This window comes from Oncorhynchus keta, chromosome 6 (assembly GCF_023373465.1).
Source record: "Oncorhynchus keta strain PuntledgeMale-10-30-2019 chromosome 6, Oket_V2, whole genome shotgun sequence".
NCBI lineage: Eukaryota > Metazoa > Chordata > Actinopteri > Salmoniformes > Salmonidae > Oncorhynchus > Oncorhynchus keta.
The window spans coordinates 8,286,208-8,304,490 of NC_068426.1; the positions used below are offsets into that span (position 1 = coordinate 8,286,208).

Genomic DNA, 18,283 nt, shown 5'->3' on the forward strand with positions numbered 1-18,283 from the left:
ATGTCACTTCATTGAAGATGGTTTGATGTCTAGCTGTCTTCTGGACTGCTTTGAGTTCAGCAACAGACACCTCAGAGAACTTGGCAGAGGAACTGTTGAGAGTGGCCAGAGAATGGCAAGTAAGATGGAAAAGTGGTCTGTTGTGTTAGCGACAATGCAGCGAACATAACCAAAGTCATTAACATTTTAAAATGGACCCATCATCCATGTCCTGCCCACACAATCAACCTGATTGTATGAGATGCTCTGAAGGTGTCACGCCCTGACCTTAGTGAGCTGTTTTATTTCTCTATTTGGTTAGGTCAGGGTGTGATGTGGGGTAGAGAGGGTCCCGCAGAAAGGGTCCCCAGTCCGGGGTCGGTGGCGAGGGTCCCCACACCAGGGGCGCCACCAAAGTGGGGTGAGCCAGAGGTGGAACGGGGTCTACGTCCCGCACCAGAGCCGCCACCGCGGATAGAGGCCCACCCCACATCACCCCCTGACCTAACCAAATAGAGAAATAAAACGGTGATGAAGCCCACTGCAGCTGTGGAATACTTCCACAGGAGCACAGTAGGTGCTGAAAAACTCAAGTCTACACAACGCCAGATGGGGATGCCCGAGCTGAGGCCTAAACAAGACTGCACTACGAGGTAGAATTCAACATTTTATATGTTGAAGCGGTTTCTTGAGTCAAATGATGCTATCATCTCTACCCTGGCCGTTGTCAATGCACCTGTTGATGCTCTGACCCAAGAGGAATGGGAGGTGGTGGAGGAGGTGTGCAGAGTCCTGGAACCCTTTGAGCAGGTCACTGGAGATCAGTGGAGAGGTACAGTAAGCAGTTATTACTACATCATTATTTAATCCAGTATTATATATGTATATGAGCAGTGATGAGAATGTAGTATCAATAGATAAAACATGAACCTGAACTAATAAGTTACTGTTCTCTCTTTTCAGCTATGTGACAGCCTCAAAAATGATACTCCTGTGTAAGGGTCTGCAGCCAATCACAGCCAGCCGCCAGAAAGAAGCAAATGTAACCGCAGGACATGTGACAGAGTTGATGGACACCCTGTGACAGAAAGTTCCACAGAATGGAATATAATCACGTGCTATCAGAAACTGCACTTGACTAAGAAGTTAGCCTTCAGTGATGCCAGAGCGATTGATGAGGCTCTTCAAAGAATAACCTCAGCAGCAGGGAGGGACAGCCCCAGCAGTCAGATGTCTCGGGCACCAGGGCAACATGAAGAAGAGGGATCAGATGGAGCAGAAGCACCAGCAGTAGTGCCACAAACATCTGCTGTTTGGATGCTGTTTGACGAGAGAGCAACTGGGGATGCAGCACGAAGGAATCCCTAAGCAGATGCCATAATGGAGGTCCGATCCTATTTGGAGGAGCAACTCTATGATCTGCAGATTCTCTGGGCTGGTGGAAGAACAAGGCCTCTGTCTCCCCACGGCTTACTAAAGTCATGACAGGGAGACTCTGCCTAGTGGCAGATGAACAAACCAGTGATGGGCCAATGATGGGCTCACCAAAAAGAGCCGTCTCTTTTGGCTCCCAAACGGCTCTGAGAGGGTCTTCTCGAAAACAGGACAAATAATTACTGAGAGAAGAAACCGCATCAGCCGAAAATGAGGCAGCTTGCATTTCTGAATGCAAATCTCTCAAAAAAGCTAAATATAGTCAGCATTTCTGTGTGCTGCTGGTTATAACATGGCAATCAAGAAGAGAGAGAAAAGAGGGCCCAGTTTAATGTTTTAAGTGGGATGCTGCAGTTTTGCACGTTAATTATTTTTCTTTGATATGGTGCAATATTCTATTATCATGTTGTTCAGATTGTATTTGTTTTGAATTGTTAGATTGATATGCACTTTGTTTATATACATAATTAAATGTTATACTTTAAATGCAAATGTTTAATAGCATTATTTTTCATAACAAACCAATGCATTTCAAAATACATCGTGGTTAAGGTAGAGTATGATTTCATTTAATCATTTAATTAGAATTATTTTAACACCATTCATAGTCAAAACTATCGCAAACTTTATGACTTGAAAAAATACAAAACATATTTTTTTTAAAGAGCGGTTTGGGAGCCAAACGAACCGGCTCACTGAAATGATCCGGAACGCCCATCACGCCCATCTGGGGTTACAAGACCTTTATTTCCTCATCACGTGATCTGGAATCGCAGCAGAAAAACAGGTATTGCTCGAGACAAAAAACTCCAAAGACATGACGATCACAGACGGCTCCCGTTGTACGATGGAAGTTATAGAAGTTGAGGAATTCTTGCGGAACCCTCCGCCCGGTTTCACCGTAGAAGCTGGCGACCGATTCGTGAAAAGCGATCCTGAAAACTGCTGCGTGTTCATCGATGACTTCGAGTTATCCAGAGGAGGAAAAGTAGTCTTCCAACACTCGCAGGGAAAGTAAGGAATATGTTCATTTTAAAAGTTTGATACATTAGTCAGCCTTGAAGATATAATTAATTCAGCTGAGCATCAACTTCTTAACTAGCAATCGAAAATGTATCCAACAATTTATTTTCTTTCAGGAAAATCACAGTGCGCAATTTGGGAGATTACACTCGCTTCAGGAAGAACCTAACCTCAAAAAAGATATATATACTGGTGTCTGCATGTGAAAGTAAACCTTCATCGACAGATAAGAAAGCTCCCAAAAACAGAAGAGGTACAACGTTTCACTGTTCTATCTATAATGGTCCTGTAGGCTGCAGCAGACACGGCGTGCTCTGCGCTGTCGTCCATGGTTTTCACAAATGACTTTTCATAACGTTACTCTTTACTGCATCAAATACCAGATTGCATATGTACAGGAGTAAATGTTAGCCCGATACAGTATATGTGTGTTGGTGGATATCAGCAGTACATACTTCTTAACCATGCAGTGAAACAACAACGTTATTTATGTATTTTTAACCTGGGCTGGCCCTTCCATATGGAGGTTATGAGTCACTCCCTGCTTCCCAAATTGTACCTTATTCCCTATATAGTACACTACTGTTGGCCAGGGCTATGGCCAATATATTGTACTATAAAGGGAATATGGTGCTATTTGGGACGTAACTGTGGTTTTTGACCAGTTGCAGGCGGTGCAGAGTGACCTTTTTAAGTGTGACTCACAGCCTAACTTAACACAGTGGCCTTCACAGGACTGACTGACTCTTTCTGATGCTCTTTCTCTCTGACTCTCTCTCCTCTTCTCCCTCCATCCCCAGTGCTCCAGCAGTATGTGGTGTCCATTGATGGCCATAACCCTCTGATCAAGTGGGAGATCGAGAGAGGCCTGGACAGGACTATCTCCTCTGTGGCTGGGGAGAGCTACAGGGTCGATGTGAGTTTGTCATTTTTTTTTGTTATAAAAATAACATTTTAAAGAGTGATTCTTAGATAAAAAGCTTATTTTCTTTACGCAGCCACCTCTCAAGATGTTGACATTGAAAATGGCATATTCATATTTATTATAATTTTTATATGTAAAGTTGAAATGCATTTTTCCCTCTGCTTTTTTTGTTTTCAGATTGACCTGTGTGATGCGTTGCGTGGCTGGGCAGGGGAGAGTTTCTGTCTCCTAGGCAACAGAGAGAAGGTCACACCCGTGTGGAAGGATACCTGCTTCACCCTGAAATATTACTCAGATGCCCTCTTTGACTTCCCACACTGGCTCGGGTTCAGCAAACGCCATTTCAAGGTCAAATATAATAAATGAATAAGGACTATTTATTTATAAATGTATCTGGAACGTTCCTCTTAGCTTATTGATGTATATTCTCTACTGCGGACAGTTTACTGCTGAATAATCTGTGTTTCTCTGAGTCTTACTTGTGGCCATCAAAGGGTGCGTCACAATAATATCTCTGTCCTCCTGAAGTGTGCACTTGTTCACAACTTCCCACCAATCTAAAAGCATTGAGATATGGTGGACACTCCCACCAGCCCATTGCTCTGCAATATTTATTTTATACCGGTCATTTGGTTGGGCCATAGCTAGAGATGGTTGGGCCATAGCTAGGGTGTCCACTCTGGGAGGGAGGAAGGAGGTGATTGGGCCTTAGCTAGGGTGACCACTCTGGGAGGGAGGAAGGAGATGATTGGGCCATAGCTAGGGTGTCCACTCTGGGAGGAGGAAGGAGATGATTGGGCCATAGCTAGGGTGTCCACTCTGGGAGGGAGGAAGGAGATGATTGGGCCATAGCTAGGGTGTCCACTCTGGGAGGGAGGAAGGAGATGATTGGGCCATAGCTAGGGTGTCCACTCTGGGAGGGAGGAAGGAGATGATTGGGCCATAGCTAGGGTGTCCACTCTGGGAGGGAGGAAGGAGATGGTTGGGCCATAGCTAGGGTGTCCACTCTGGGAAGGAGGTGGTTGGGCCATAGCTAGGGTGTCCACTCTGGGAGGGAGGAAGGAGATGATTGGGCCATAGCTAGGGTGTCCACTCTGGGAGGGAGGAAGGAGATGGTTGGGCCATAGCTAGGGTGTCCACTCTGGGAGGGAGGAAGGAGATGGTTGGGCCATAGCTAGGGTGTCCACTCTGGGAGGAAGGAGGTGGTTGGGCCATAGCTAGGGTGTCCACTCTGGGAGGGAGGAAGGAGATGATTGGGCCATAGCTAGGGTGTCCACTCTGGGAGGGAGGAAGGAGATGGTTGGGCCATAGCTAGGGTGTCCACTCTGGGAGGGAGGAAGGAGATGGTTGGGCCATAGCTAGGGTGTCCACTCTGGGAGGAAGGAGGTGGGCCATAGCTAGGGTGTCCACTCTGGGAGGAAGTAAAACCAACACATGTTTATTTACTTTGTGATTTCTTCCCTGTAGATCTCCTACCATGGAAGATGAGACCTCAGCAAGAATCAATAATTACTATTTGATGGGCAAGAAGACTGGACATGGGCCAAATATGATCTATTATATTGACAAGGTAGCCGAGTGACCACTCCTTAACAATGGAAATGCATGTCCTCAATGCTTGAATGTAACTGAGGTCAGGTGGGACCATACTAGCCAATGAGAGGGCAGATATGTGTGTGAACAACAGGCACAACCAAGTCATTTTTCGCAAAGCTGTCGGAATGCCACCTGCATCCACTTATATCAATCAGTACATTTGAAACAGTCTAAAAATTACAAACTTCTATTGAAATCAAATTAGCCCCATGTATTTCTACACTCATAGACCTCCATACAAAAAGGGTCTTATCTCACACGGACATATTTAGGGCGGTAAAATCCTCTCGCTTCGCCTCTTCCAAGGCCCATGTTTCAGTGGACAGCGACACCTGTCAGTTGAAGTGAGAAGCTGGGATACCTTCTGCCTGCTACGCAGGATTCCACCACTGGGAGGAGCTGTTTATCAGTAGACTGGATCATCTCGTTTAATGTAAGACATGGATGGTCAGTTCAATGCTGCTGCTTTGGGTTGAGAATTTAATCCTCAGCTGCACCGTTATGTCACTGGGAAGATGGAGTAAGCCAGTCGGCAAGAAACTATTGAAAGAACAGCCCAAAATACTTTACAATAAGTTGTTTTATATACAGTGCCTTCAGAAAGTATTCACACCCCTTGACTTTTTCTACATTTTGTTGCGTTACAGCCTGAATTTAAAATGGATTAAATTGAGTTTTTGTTACTGACCTACACACAATACCCCATAATGACAAAGTGGAAGGATGTTTTTAGACAATTTCAAAAATATTTAAAAATTCATTCATAAAAAAAAATAGTTTTAAGTATTCAACCTCTTATGGCAAGTCCTAAATAAGTTCAGAAGTAAACAATCCACATAATAAGTTTACATGGATTCACTGTGTACAATGATAGTGTTTAACATGACTTTTGAATGACTACCTCATCTCTCTACCCAACACACAATTATCTGTAATGTCCCTCAGTTGAGCAGTGAATTTTAAAAAGAATAATGGGCAAATGTTGCACAACCCAGGTGTAAACTCTTAGAGACGTACCCAGAAAGACAGCTTTAATCGCTGCCAAAGTTGCTTCTACAAAGTATTAACTCGAGAGTATTTCTGTATTTACTTCTCAATATATTTGGAAAACATTTGTAAAAACAGGTTTTCACTTCATCATTATGGGGTATTGTGTGTATCTGGGTGAGAGGGGGAAAAAAATCGAATCCATTTTGAATTCAGGCTGTAACACAAAATGTAGAATAATTCAAGATGTATGAATACATTCTGAAGGCTATGTACATTGTTAGAAAACATTTTAAAATTGTGTATGGTGACGTGATTTCTAGAACATCAGGCGACGTGATTTCTAGAACATCAGGTGACATGATTTCTAGAACATCAGGTGACGTGATTTCTAGAACATCAGGTGACGTGATTTCTAGAACATCAGGTGACGTGATTTCTAGAACATCAGGTGACGTGATTTCTAGAACATCAGGCGACGTGATTTCTAGAACATCAGGCGACGTGATTTCTAGAACATCAGGCGACGTGATTTCTAGAACATCAGGTGACGTGATTTCTAGAACATCAGGTGACGTGATTTCTAGAACATCAGGTGACGTGATTTCTAGAACATCAGGTGACGTGATTTCTAGAACATCAGGTGACGTGATTTCTAGAACATCAGGCGACGTGATTTCTAGAACATCAGGTGACGTGATTTCTAGAACATCAGGTGACGTGATTTCTAGAACATCAGAACATCTAGAACATCAGGTGACGTGATTTCTAGAACATCAGCGACGTGATTTCTAGAACATCAGGTGACGCATCAGGTGACGTGATTTCTAGAACATCAGGTGAATTTCTAGAACATCAGGCGATTTCTAGAACGTGATTTCTAGAACATCAGGCGACGTGATTTCTAGAACATCATTTCTAGAACATCAGGCGACGTGATTTCTAGAACATCAGGCGACGTGATTTCTAGAACATCAGGCGACGTGATTTCTAGAACATCAGGCGACGTGATTTCTAGAACATCAGGCGACGTGATTTCTAGAACATCAGGTGACGTGATTTCTAGAACATCAGGTGACGTGATTTCTCGAACATTTGAATGTAGATGTTGAGATGTATGCTCTTCAGATGAAGGGTCACCTTGGACTGACTTTAGAAACTGTTCAAATGTCATTTAGAGGGATAGCTGTGGCATATCAACATATTTTATACATTTTCAATAGAATTCAATACTTTGTAGCTGTTGTGTTTTTATTTTGCCAGACAAAAATATTTCAAAAATAAAGAATATAAAACATGAAATGATTGAGCACAGAAGTGGATAATTGCACCACGTTGAATCACCCATCACAACACCACACTTGCTACCCTTGCACTGTGCAAATACACACAGACACAAAACAGACTTTATAGTCACTTTCCGTAGTACCTCAACACAGACACAAAACAGACTTTATAGTCACTTTCCGTAGTACCTCAACACAGACACAAAACAGACTTTATAGTCACTTTCCGTAGTACCTCAACACAGACACAAAACAGACTTTATAGTCACTTTCCGTAGTACCTCAACACAGACAAAACAGACTAGTCACTTTCCGTAGTACCTCAACACAGACACAAAACAGACTTTATAGTCACTTTCCGTAGTACCTCAACACAGACACAAAACAGACTTTATAGTCACTTTCCGTAGTACCTCAACACAGACACAAAACAGACTTTATAGTCACTTTCCGTAGTACCTCAACACAGACACAAAACAGACTTTATAGTCACTTTCCGTAGTACCTCAACACAGACACAAAACAGACTTTATAGTCACTGCTGTAGTTCAGGGAATGAGGAGTAGAGCAGAGGCTGCGTTGGTGATCGTTTCCATGGTGTCTTTATAGTCGTTGCCGAAGTAACGCACCAGCAGGAAGTTGAAGATACCCACAATGCACATCAGGATGAGGAAGGCCAGGACGCGTTTCCCAAACAGGAACCCTGGAGTGCTGACAGACAGAAACACAGTTGATTAGTCACACACACATACAAAACAGCAGTCAGTTACAGATACATACTTTACACACACACACACACTCTCACCTCTGAGATGTCTGACCCATGTACCCGACAAAGTACTTCTGCCTGGCCACCAGGTAGATGATCCCTGCAAAGGCAGCAGGAGCTGAACACACCAAGATCACAGACTGTTAGCTAGATGAAAAGAGAGACTGGGGAATGTTACAGTATCTGTGTGATGATTTACCTTGATTAAGGCAGAGCCCAGCACACCACATCACTGCTAGGAAGGTAGGGTAGGAATCCATACAGTTACGACTGTGGAGACAGACAAGAGAAACACATGATGAAAACCCCAGTTAGGCCTAGATTCAATCAGATCAAGGGTTAACCGGGCGCTAGGAGACACATGCATAGCAGTGTGTTTTGGCGATGTTGGAGGTGTCACTACAGTCCCTGGTTCAAATCCAGGCTGTATCACTATCCGGCCATAATTGGGAGTCCCATAGAGCGGCGCACAATTGGCCGAAGCGTTGGCCGGGGTAGGCCGTCATTGTAAATAAGAATTTGTTCTTAACTGAGTTGCCAAGTTATTTAAAGGTTAAAAAGTAATAATCCACACTTGCCCGACTCGTGTTAGAAGTTCAGAGCGAGAAAGTGTAGGCTATACAGAAATAATTACGCTCCAACTGAAAAATCATTCAATTAAATAATGATTTCTAGCATCTTAATGGAGGTGTAGATTACAGTTTACATGGGATTTCTGTTGATGTGACTCAGCATAGCCAATGGCAATGCCCGCTTTAGGTATAATTTACATTTTAGTCCTTTAGCAGAGGCTCTTAACCAGATAATAGTTATTTTTAAGACAGGAGTCAACCCAACATTCTGACATGTTATTAACAAATAAATACATGATTACATCCCTCACTTCCCTCACTGTGTGTGCGTGCCCGTGAGTTGTGCGTGCCCGTGAGTTGTGTGTGTGTGTGCCCGTGCGGTGTGTGTGTGCGTGCCCGTGCAGTGTGCGTGCCCGTGCGGTGTGTGTGTGTGTGTGTGCCCGTGCCCGTGCGGTGTGTGTGTGTGTGTGTGTGTGTGTAAATGCTGGTGTTGCAAATACCCCAATCTACCCAACCGAGTCCACACGGAAGCCACTTGTGGCTTCGACAGCTCTACCTAAGTTCCACCGCTATGTGGATGTTGGCTAATGCAGATCTGATTGAAATAGAGCCCTTAGGCTTAGACAGTTTGATGCTGAAATTACAGTGAATACAAACACACACTGAGACTCGACTCGTATGAAGTGTTCGGCTTCTAATCCATACAGTGGAAACTCAGCATTACAGCGCGATTGACATGTAAAGGCAATGTTCTTGCTTTAGCGGAGACTGCGCTCACGGTAAAAGCTACATATGTCGGCTCAAACGGAAATGGCTATTGCAATAAAAGCACCACCTCTTCCTGAAAATACAAAAATATGGTTCCTGTGTGACAGCGCAGCCACACAGCAACTTCCTGAACTTTGTTTTTTATTGTGAAATGTTTCACTTGTGTGTGTGTGTGTGTGTGTGTGTGTGTGTGTGTGTGTGTGTGTGTGTGTGTGTGTGTGTGTGTGTGTGTGTGTGTGTGTGTTTCTTCACACGCAATGTCAGCCTAACCACCTTAACTTAGTCCACTCTACAGAGAAGTTGTATGAGTCATATGTACATTTACATTTACATTTAAGTCATTTAGCAGACGCTCTTATCCAGAGCGACTTACAAATTGGTGCATACACCTTATGACAACCAGTGGAACAGCCACTTGCATCTAAATCTTGTTGGGGGAGAAGGGGGTGAGAAGGATTACTTACCCTTACTTACCCTATCCTAGGTATTCCTTGAAGAGGTGGGGTTTCAGGTGTCTCCGTGGTGATTGACTCCGCTGTCCTGGCGTCGTGAGGGAGTTTGTTCCACCATTGGGGGCCAGAGCAGCGAACAGTTTTGACTGGGCTGAGCGGGAACTGTACTTCCTCAGTGGTAGGGAGGCGAGCAGGCCAGAGGTGGATGAACGCAGTGCCCTTGTTTGGGTGTAGGGCCTGATCAAAGCCTGGAGGTACTGAGGTGCCGTTCCCCTCACAGCTCCGTGGCGAGCACCATGGTCTTGTAGCGGATGCAGCTTCAACTGGAAGCCAGTGGAGAGAGCGGAGGAGCGGGGTGACGTGAGAGAAACTTGGGAAGGTTGAACACCAGACGGGCTGCGGCGTTCTGGATGAGTTGTAGGGGTTTAATGGCACAGGCAGGGAGCCCGGCCAACAGCGAGTTGCAGTAATCAAGACGGGAGATGACAAGTGCCTGGATTAGGACCTGCGCCGCTTCCTGTGTGAGGCAGGGTGGTACTCTGCGGATGTTGTAGAGCATGAACCTACAGGAACGGGACACCGCCTTGATGTTAGTTGAGAACGTCAGGGTGTTGTCCAGGATCACGCCAAGGTTCTTAGCGCTCTGGGAGGAGGACACAATGGAGTTGTCAACCGTGATGGCGAGATCATGGAACGGGCAGTCCTTCCCCGGGAGGAAGAGGAGCTCCGTCTTGCTGAGGTTCAGCTTGAGGTGGTGATCCGTCATCCACACTGATATGTCTGCCAGACATGCAGAGATGCGATTCGCCACCTGGTCATCAGAAGGGGGAAAGGAGAAGATTAATTGTGTGTCGTCTGCATAGCAATGATAGGAGAGACCATGTGAGGTTATGACAGAGCCAAGTGACTTGGTGTATAGCTAAGAGAGGGCCTAGAACAGAGCCCTGGGGGACACCAGTGGTGAGAGCGCGTGGTGAGGAGACAGATTCTCGCCACGCCACCTGGTAGGAGCGACCTGTCAGGTAGGACGCAATTGGGCCGCGCCGGAGATGCCCAACTCGGAGAGGGTGGAGAGGAGGATCTGATGGTTCACAGTGAAGGCAGCCGATAGGTCTAGAAGGATGAGAGCAGAGGAGAGAGAGTTAGCTTTAGCAGTGCGGAGCGCCTCCGTGATACAGAGAAGAGCAGTCTCAGTTGAATGACTAGTCTTGAAACCTGACTGATTTGGATCAAGAAGGTCATTCTGAGAGAGATGCGGTAGAGCTGGCCAAGGACGGCACGCTCAAGAGTTTTGGAGAGAAAAGAGAGAAGGGATACTGGTCTGTAGTTGTTGACATCGGAGGGATCGAGTGTAGGTTTTTTCAGAAGGGGTGCAACTCTCGCTCTCTTGATGCTCAGGGATGAGTTGATGAGCAGGTGAGGTAAGGAGAAGGTCTCCGGAAATGGTCTGGAGAAGAGAGGAGGGGATAGGGTCAAGCGGGCAGGTTGTTGGGCGGCCGGCCGTCACAAGACGCCTGGAGAAGAGGGGAGAAAGAGGTCAGAGCATAGGGTAGGGGAGTGTGAGCAGAACCAGCGGTGTCGTTTGACTTAGCAAACGAGGATCGGATGTCATCGACCTTCTTTTCAAAATGGTTGACGAAGTCATCTGCAGAGAGGAGGAGGGAGGGGGGAGGATTCAGGAGGGAGGAGAAGGTGGCAAAGAGCTTCCCTAGGGTTAGAGGCGGATGCTTGGAATTTAGAATGGTAGAAAGTGGCTTTAGCAGCAGAGACAGAGGAGGAAAATGTAGAGAGGAGGGAGTGAAAGGATGCCAGGTCCGCAGGGAGGCGAGTTTTCCTCCATTTCCTGCCCGAGCCCTGTTCTGTGAGCTCGCAATGAGTCGTCGAGCCAAGGGGAGGACCGAGCCGGCCTGGAGGATAGGGGACATAGGGAGTCAAAGGATGCAGTAAGGGAGGAGAGGAGGGTTGAGGAGGCAGAATCAGGAGATAGGTTGGAGAAAGTTTGAGCAGAGGGAAGAGAAGATAGGATGGAAGAGGAGAGAGTAGCAGAGAGAGCGAAGGTTGGGACGGCGCGATACCATCCGAGTAGGGGCAGTGTGGGAAGTGTTGGATGAGAGCGAGAGGGAAAAGGATACAAGGTAGTGGTCGGAGACTTGGAGGGAGTTGCAATGAGGTTAGTGGAAGAACAGCATCTAGTAAAGATGAGGTCAAGCGTTTGCCTGCCTTGTGAGTAGGGGGAAGGTGAGAGGGTGAGGTCAAAAGAGGAGAGGAGTGGAAAGAAGGAGGCAGAGGGAATGAGTCAAAGGTAGACGTGGGGAGGTTAAAGTCGCCCAGAACTGTGAGAGGTGAGCCGTCCTCAGGAAAGGAGCTTATCAAGGCATCAAGCTCATTGATGAACTCTCCAGGGAACCTGGAGGGCGATAAATGATAAGGATGTTAAGCAGTGGTAACTGTGACAGCATGGAATTCAAAGGAGGCAATAGACAGATGGGTAAGGGAGAAAGAGAGAAAGACCACTTGGGAGAGATGAGGATCCCGTGCCACCACCCCGCTGACCAGAAGCTCTCGGGGTGTGCGAGAACACGTGGGCGGACGAGGAGAGAGCAGTAGGAGTAGCAGATGTTATCTGTGGTGATCCATGTTTCCGTCAGTGCCAAGAAGTCAAGGGACTGGAGGGAGGCATAGGCTGAGATGAACTCTGCCTTGTTGGCCGCAGATTGGCAGTTCCAGAGGCTACCAGAGACCTGGAACTCCACGTGGGTCGAAGGGACCACCAGGTTAGGGTGGTCGCGGCCACGCGGTGTGGAGCGTTTGTATGATCTGTGCAGAGAGGAGAGAACAGGGATAGACAGACACATAGTTGACAGGCTACAGAAAAGTACGAGATATGCATGATAGACATCGTCCAATGAAATGCTTACAGGCAGGTTATTTCTGGACAATGCAACAAGGTGAGGAGCAGAGAAAGGGTGTGGGTCCACTGCTTCCTTTTGTAATACAGGAAGTACATCATCGCAACAACAATGGCCTCCAATGAAACAACAGTCCTGATCCTTTGTTCCTTCATGTCTTTATCTACGTTATTCCTTTTTTTGACCAGAATGTTTGAAGGAAAGGAGACAAGGAGAGGAAGCCACTTCATACTATTGAGATGCACCCTGTGGGACGATTTCCTGGTCTGAGATTACAATGAGGCTGTTTCCATTGAGTGTGCCTTTTAGTCCAGGACTCGGTTTAACATCTGTACAGGAACCCATTAGAGTCTAACCTCCCCTAAAGACCCCAGGGCAGTTCCACACAGTAGGCAGTCTAATCTCCCCTAAAGACCCCAGGGCAGTTCCACACAGTAAGCAGAGTCTAACCTCCCCTACAGACCCAGGGCAGATCCACACAGTAGGCAGTTCCACACAGTAAGCAGTTCCACACAGTAAGCAGTCTAACCTCCCCTAAAGACCCAGGGCAGTTCCACACAGTAAGCAGAGTCTAACCTCCCCTAAAGACCCAGGGCAGTTCCACACAGTAAGCAGAGTCTAACCTCCCCTAAAGACCCAGGGCAGTTCCACACAGTAAGCAGTCTAACCTCCCCTAAAGACCCAGGGCAGTTCGACACAGTAAGCAGTCTAACCTCCCCTAAAGAGCCAGGGCAGTTCCACACAGTAAGCAGAGTCTAACCTCCCCTAAAGACCCCAGGGCAGTTCCACACAGTAGGCAGTCTAACCTCCCCTAAAGACCCAGGGCAGTTCCACACAGTAGGCAGTCTAAGCCCTAAAGACCCAGGGCAGTTCGACACAGTAAGCAGTCTAACCTCCCCTAAAGAGCCAGGGCAGTTCCACACAGTAAGCAGAGTCTAACCTCCCCTAAAGACCCCAGGGCAGTTCCACACAGTAGGCAGTCTAACCTCCCCTAAAGACCCAGGGCAGTTCCACACAGTAAGCAGAGTCTACACCCTATTCCCTACACCCTATTCCCTATATATCACACTACTGTATGGGCCCTGGTCAACAGTTACGCACTATAAATAGAAAATAGGGTGCTATAACCTGGTTGGAGTTTGAGGAAACTCCATGTGATGGTTAGTAATGTTAAGAGAGATGGAAATCACATGTAAAAGGTGACCAGATGGAAGAGAGAGAGGAGACATGGGATATGCAAAACCCTTCTCCCATTGGCAACGCAACTAATGTGTAAAGAAACACACGCAGTCTTGTGTGGGTTACAGCATGGCTATTATTAGGTTATGGCTTGATACACGCGGATAGTAGCATTTATGTAAAGAAATGATAACCAGCTGAATCAACAGTTAAACACTGTTAAAATGGTACATCCTTGTTTGGGTTGTGTGTAATGGTTTTCCTCCTCTTCTGAGGAGGAGGAGTAGGGATGATCGGACCAATATGCAGCGTGGTGAGTGTTCATCATTTTAATCAATAGCACTGAACACTAAAAATAAAAACCGAAACAGTTCCGTCTGGTAAACTACATACAAAGACGGAAAACAACTACCCACAAATCATAGTGGGAAAACAGGCTGCCTAAGTATGGTTCTCAATCAGAGACAACGATAAACAGATGCCTCTGATTGGGAATCATACCAGGCCAAACACAGAAATACACAAATATAGAACAACACATAGAATACCCACCCCAACTCACGCCCTGACTAAACTAAAATAGAGACATAAAAAAGGAACTAAGGTCAGGACGTGACATTCTGAATACACAGGGAAAGAATATAATTGTACATTATGTGTGTGTGTGTGTGTTTTATATTTATTTATTTCATTTAATCTTTATTTAACCAGGTAGGCCAGTTGAGAACAAGTTCTCATTTACAACTGCGACCTGGCCAAGATAAAGCAACACAGAGTTACACATAAACAAACGTTTAGTCAATAACACACAAGAAAGGAAAAATATATGTACAGTGTGTGCAAATGTAGAAGAGTAGGGAGGTAGACAAGAAATAGGCACTAGAGGCGAAAATAATTACAATTTATAATTAATACTGGAGTGATAGATGTACAGATGATGATGTGCAGGTAGAGATACTGGGGTGCAAAAGAGCAAGAGGGTAAGTAATAATAGCATGCTACGGGTGGGTGTTGCTATGGTGACCAGTGAGCTGAGATAAGGAGGGGCTTTTCCTAGCAAAGACTTATAGATGACCTGGAGCCAGTGGGTTTGGCAACGGATATGTAGTGAGGGCCAGCCAACGAGAGCATACAGGTCGTAGTGGTGGGTAGTATCTGGGGCTTTGGTGATAAAACGGATGGCACTGTGATAGACTACATCCAGTTTGATGTGTAGAGTGTTGGAGGCTATTTTGTAAATGACATCGCCGAAGTCAAGGATCAGTAGGATGGCCGGTTTTACGAGGGTATGTTTGGCAGCATGAGTGAAGGATGCTTTGTTGGGAAATAGGAAGCCAATTCTAGATTTCATTTTGGATTGGAGATGCTTAATGTGACTCTGGAAGAAGAGTTTACAGTCTAACCAGACACCTAGGTATTTGTAGTTGTCCACACATTCTCGGTCAGAACCGTCCAGAGCAGAGATGCTAGTCGGGCGGGAGTGTGCAGGCAGCAAGCGGTTGAAGAGCATGCACTTAGTTTTACTAGCATTTAAAAGCAATATTTTCATTCCAGGATTTGGTTTAATGTGTGTCTGGGAAAAATGGTGTGTGTGGGTGTGCGTGTGTGAAAGTTACTTACTTGGCGCAGGACACTCTCTCAAAAGCAGTTTTGTTGTTGTGCTCTTTACCCTCCCTCTCTACCTTTGTTGCAAAGAAAGCTGGAAATAACACGACAGATAAAACACCAATAGTTCAGAAATGTATTTTATCGTCGATCAGAGAAGTGAAGAAAAAGACTTGGTTATCAAGTGATATACAGTCATTTAAAAGTAAGGCATAGTATTCAATTCAAAGCATCAAACGAGAGGTTAAATGATAAATACATTTTACAGTATGAAAATCAAAGAACACTACACCACTACTAATGTCTGTAATAAATCACATAGTAAGCTACTTTACAATGTGAGTAAATCCTCCACAGGTCACCATTCATAAAGATATTATTTATCTCAATGGGACTTCCTGGTTCAAACAAAAAATATATTACATTTATAGTCTCTTACCTGAGATAGGGCCGGTTTCCCAAACGCAGATTAAGCCTCGTCCTGGACTAAAAAATCGGCATTGAAAGTGATTTTTATACCAGGATTAGGTTTAATGTGTGTCTGGGGAAAAGACCCATAAAGTTACATTATTCTCTCGCTGACAATGACAATGCACTTCACCACAGTTGTCTTTTTGCCCTCCTTTCTATACACATATTATTAATGTAAATAGGACATCCTAGTTTAAATCAAATAAAAAATGTAGTCAAACATTAAAAATAAAAAAATAATAACCTAAATAATGTATATAAAGTGTATTAATTATCTTACCATTCTGTAGGACGCTAATGAGAGTGACGATGACCAAGAGAAAGATGTGTTCCACCACTATGGACAACATGACGACTCAGAACGGAGGGACAGATAGAACAGAGGGAGGACAGGCTTATTGAATATAAGGATAGAGGAGGAGGGACAACAGTTATAACTCTCTCTGTGTCTGTCTCACACACGCACACATTCTCTCTCTCTCTCTCTCTCTTTGCACTTCCTGTTAGACTGTCCGTTTTTATGCAAACTATTTCTCAGACATGATTTCCTTACTGATGTGTGTATTGGTAACGGAGCTCCCTCACCTTTCCGTCATTACTCCATTGTTGTTGTCATTGCGTAGTACATTCAAAACCCCATTGATGACAAACAAATTCATACTCCCATATGGTCTAGCGGTTAGGATTCCTGGTTTTCACCCAGGCGGCCCGGGTTCGACTCCCGGTATGGGAACGAGTGTTTTTCTTTACTAGTCTTCTCACCAATAAATCGTTTTATAGGCGATTGAAATTACTTACATATTTTTACAATTATGCTTTTAATGCATGCATGACGTTTCAATTGGCAAGGGGTATTCTGCGTTAGTAACCGTAAGATAGTCGAGAGAACATCCCATTCATCAGCCAAGCTAGTACTGACTGTTACACATGTATAATTTATGTCAATAAATTAAACAAAACATTGATTCCTCCAACTGATAAAATACCTTCTTTGATAATAATTTACATACTGTAGCTAGAAAGCGAGACACCACACTCCGTAATTCTTTCTGGTCTACTTATTTCCCTCGCCCCGCGGAGCAGGTGCCCCCAGGGCAACAACAAAAAAATGGTCGGCGCGGATGACGCGAGCGGCAGGGGACAGACAATAAGTAGACCAAAGCCAGCTATCAATTCAATTTAAGGGCTTTATTGGTATGGGAAACATATGTTAACATTGCCAAAGCAAGTGAAGTAGATAAACAAAAGTGCAATAAACAATACAAATTTACAGTAAACATTACACATACAGAATTTCCAAAAGAATAAAGACATTTCAAATGTCATATTATGTCTATTTACAGTGTTGTAACGATGTGCAAATAGGTAAAGTACAAAAGGGAAATATATAAACATAAATATGGGTTGTATTTACAGTTGTGTTTGGTCTTCACTGGTTGCCCTTTTCTTGTGGCAACAGGTCACAAATCTTGCTGCTGTGATTTCACCCAGTAGATATGGGAGTTTATCAAAATTGTGTTTATTTTTGAAATATTTGTGGGTCTGTGTAATCTGAAGGAAATATGTCTCTAATATGGTCATTCATTTGGCAGGAGGTTAGGAAGTGCAGCTCAGTTTCCACCTCATTTTTGTGGGCAGTGAGCACATAGCCTGTCTTCTCTTGAGAGCCATGTCTGCCTACGGCGGCCTTTCTCAACAGCAAGGCTATGCTCACTGAGTCTGTACATAGTCAAAGCTTTCCTTAATATTGGGTCAGTCACAGTGGTCAGGTATTCTGCCACTGTGTACTCTCTGTTTAGGGCCAAATAGCATTCTAGTTTGCTCAGTTTTTTTGTAAATTATTTTCAATGTGTCAAGTAATTATCTTTTTGTTTTCTCATGATTTGGTTGTATCTAATTGTGTTGCTGTTCTGTGGGGTCTGTTTGTGTTTGTGAACAGAGCCTCAGGACCAGCTTGCTTAGGGGACTCTTCTCCAGGTTCATCTCTCTGTGATGGCTTTGATATGGAAGGTTTGGGAATCGCTTCCTCTTAGATGGTTGTAGAATTTTACGGCTCCTTTCTGGATTTTGATCATTAGCGGGCATCAGCCTAATTCTGCTCTGCATGCATTATTTGGTGTTTTACGTTGTACACAGAGGATATTTTTTGCAGAATTCTACATGCAGTCTCAATTTGGTGTTTATCCCATTTTGTGAATTCTTGGTTAGTATGTATAGTTTTTTTGTGTACTCTAGGGCAACGGTGTCTAGATGGAATATGTATTTGTGGTCCTGGCGACTGGACATTTTTTGGAACACCATTATTTTTGTCTTACTGAGATTTACTGT

At 44.7% G+C, this 18,283-nt stretch overlaps 2 protein-coding genes, 1 long non-coding RNA gene and 1 other non-coding gene across 58 annotated transcripts; 3 read left to right on the forward strand and 1 right to left on the reverse strand.

Moving 5' to 3' along the window:
• Positions 1 to 2,218: 2,218 nt before the first annotated feature.
• LOC118384890 (mesenteric estrogen-dependent adipogenesis protein-like) lies at positions 2,219 to 7,246 on the forward strand. 50 transcript variants are annotated; one of them, XM_052520461.1, is made up of 9 exons: positions 2,219 to 2,427; positions 2,553 to 2,689; positions 3,237 to 3,352; positions 3,539 to 3,709; positions 4,829 to 6,251; positions 6,300 to 6,371; positions 6,444 to 6,491; positions 6,612 to 6,659; positions 6,875 to 7,012. In XM_052520461.1, the coding sequence occupies exons 1-5, from the start codon at positions 2,231 to 2,233 to the stop codon at positions 4,847 to 4,849; spliced, it is 642 nt and encodes a 213-aa protein (XP_052376421.1). In that variant the 5' UTR covers positions 2,219 to 2,230; the 3' UTR covers positions 4,850 to 6,251; positions 6,300 to 6,371; positions 6,444 to 6,491; positions 6,612 to 6,659; positions 6,875 to 7,012. The 50 variants fall into 50 exon arrangements, with proteins under 50 accessions (XP_052376421.1, XP_052376414.1, XP_052376415.1 ...); XM_052520454.1 differs by having other exon boundaries at positions 4,829 to 6,371; positions 6,588 to 6,635; XM_052520455.1 differs by having other exon boundaries at positions 4,829 to 6,371.
• On the forward strand, positions 3,716 to 4,819 carry LOC127930670 (uncharacterized). The gene is made up of 3 exons (XR_008138672.1): positions 3,716 to 4,058; positions 4,521 to 4,563; positions 4,658 to 4,819. It is a non-coding gene; the product is annotated as an uncharacterized LOC127930670 (long non-coding RNA).
• alox5ap (arachidonate 5-lipoxygenase-activating protein) lies at positions 7,175 to 16,397 on the reverse strand. 6 transcript variants are annotated; one of them, XR_008138671.1, is made up of 6 exons: positions 16,236 to 16,397; positions 15,500 to 15,578; positions 8,199 to 8,269; positions 8,036 to 8,117; positions 7,552 to 7,941; positions 7,175 to 7,465 (listed from the first exon to the last, which is right to left on the reverse strand). XR_008138671.1 is itself a non-coding variant. In XM_052520481.1 (6 exons), exons 1-5 carry the CDS (start codon positions 16,303 to 16,305, stop codon positions 7,779 to 7,781), a joined length of 465 nt encoding a protein of 154 aa, XP_052376441.1. In that variant the 5' UTR covers positions 16,306 to 16,397; the 3' UTR covers positions 7,175 to 7,551; positions 7,736 to 7,778. The 6 variants fall into 6 exon arrangements, 3 of the variants coding, with proteins under 3 accessions (XP_052376441.1, XP_035628722.1, XP_035628721.1); XR_008138669.1 differs by having other exon boundaries at positions 7,175 to 7,511; XR_008138670.1 differs by having other exon boundaries at positions 7,175 to 7,373; positions 7,420 to 7,941.
• A 219-nt stretch (positions 16,398 to 16,616) lies between these two features.
• Positions 16,617 to 16,688, forward strand: trnae-uuc (transfer RNA glutamic acid (anticodon UUC)). The gene has a single exon. It is a non-coding gene; the product is annotated as a tRNA-Glu (tRNA).
• The last annotated feature ends 1,595 nt before the right edge of the window (positions 16,689 to 18,283 follow it).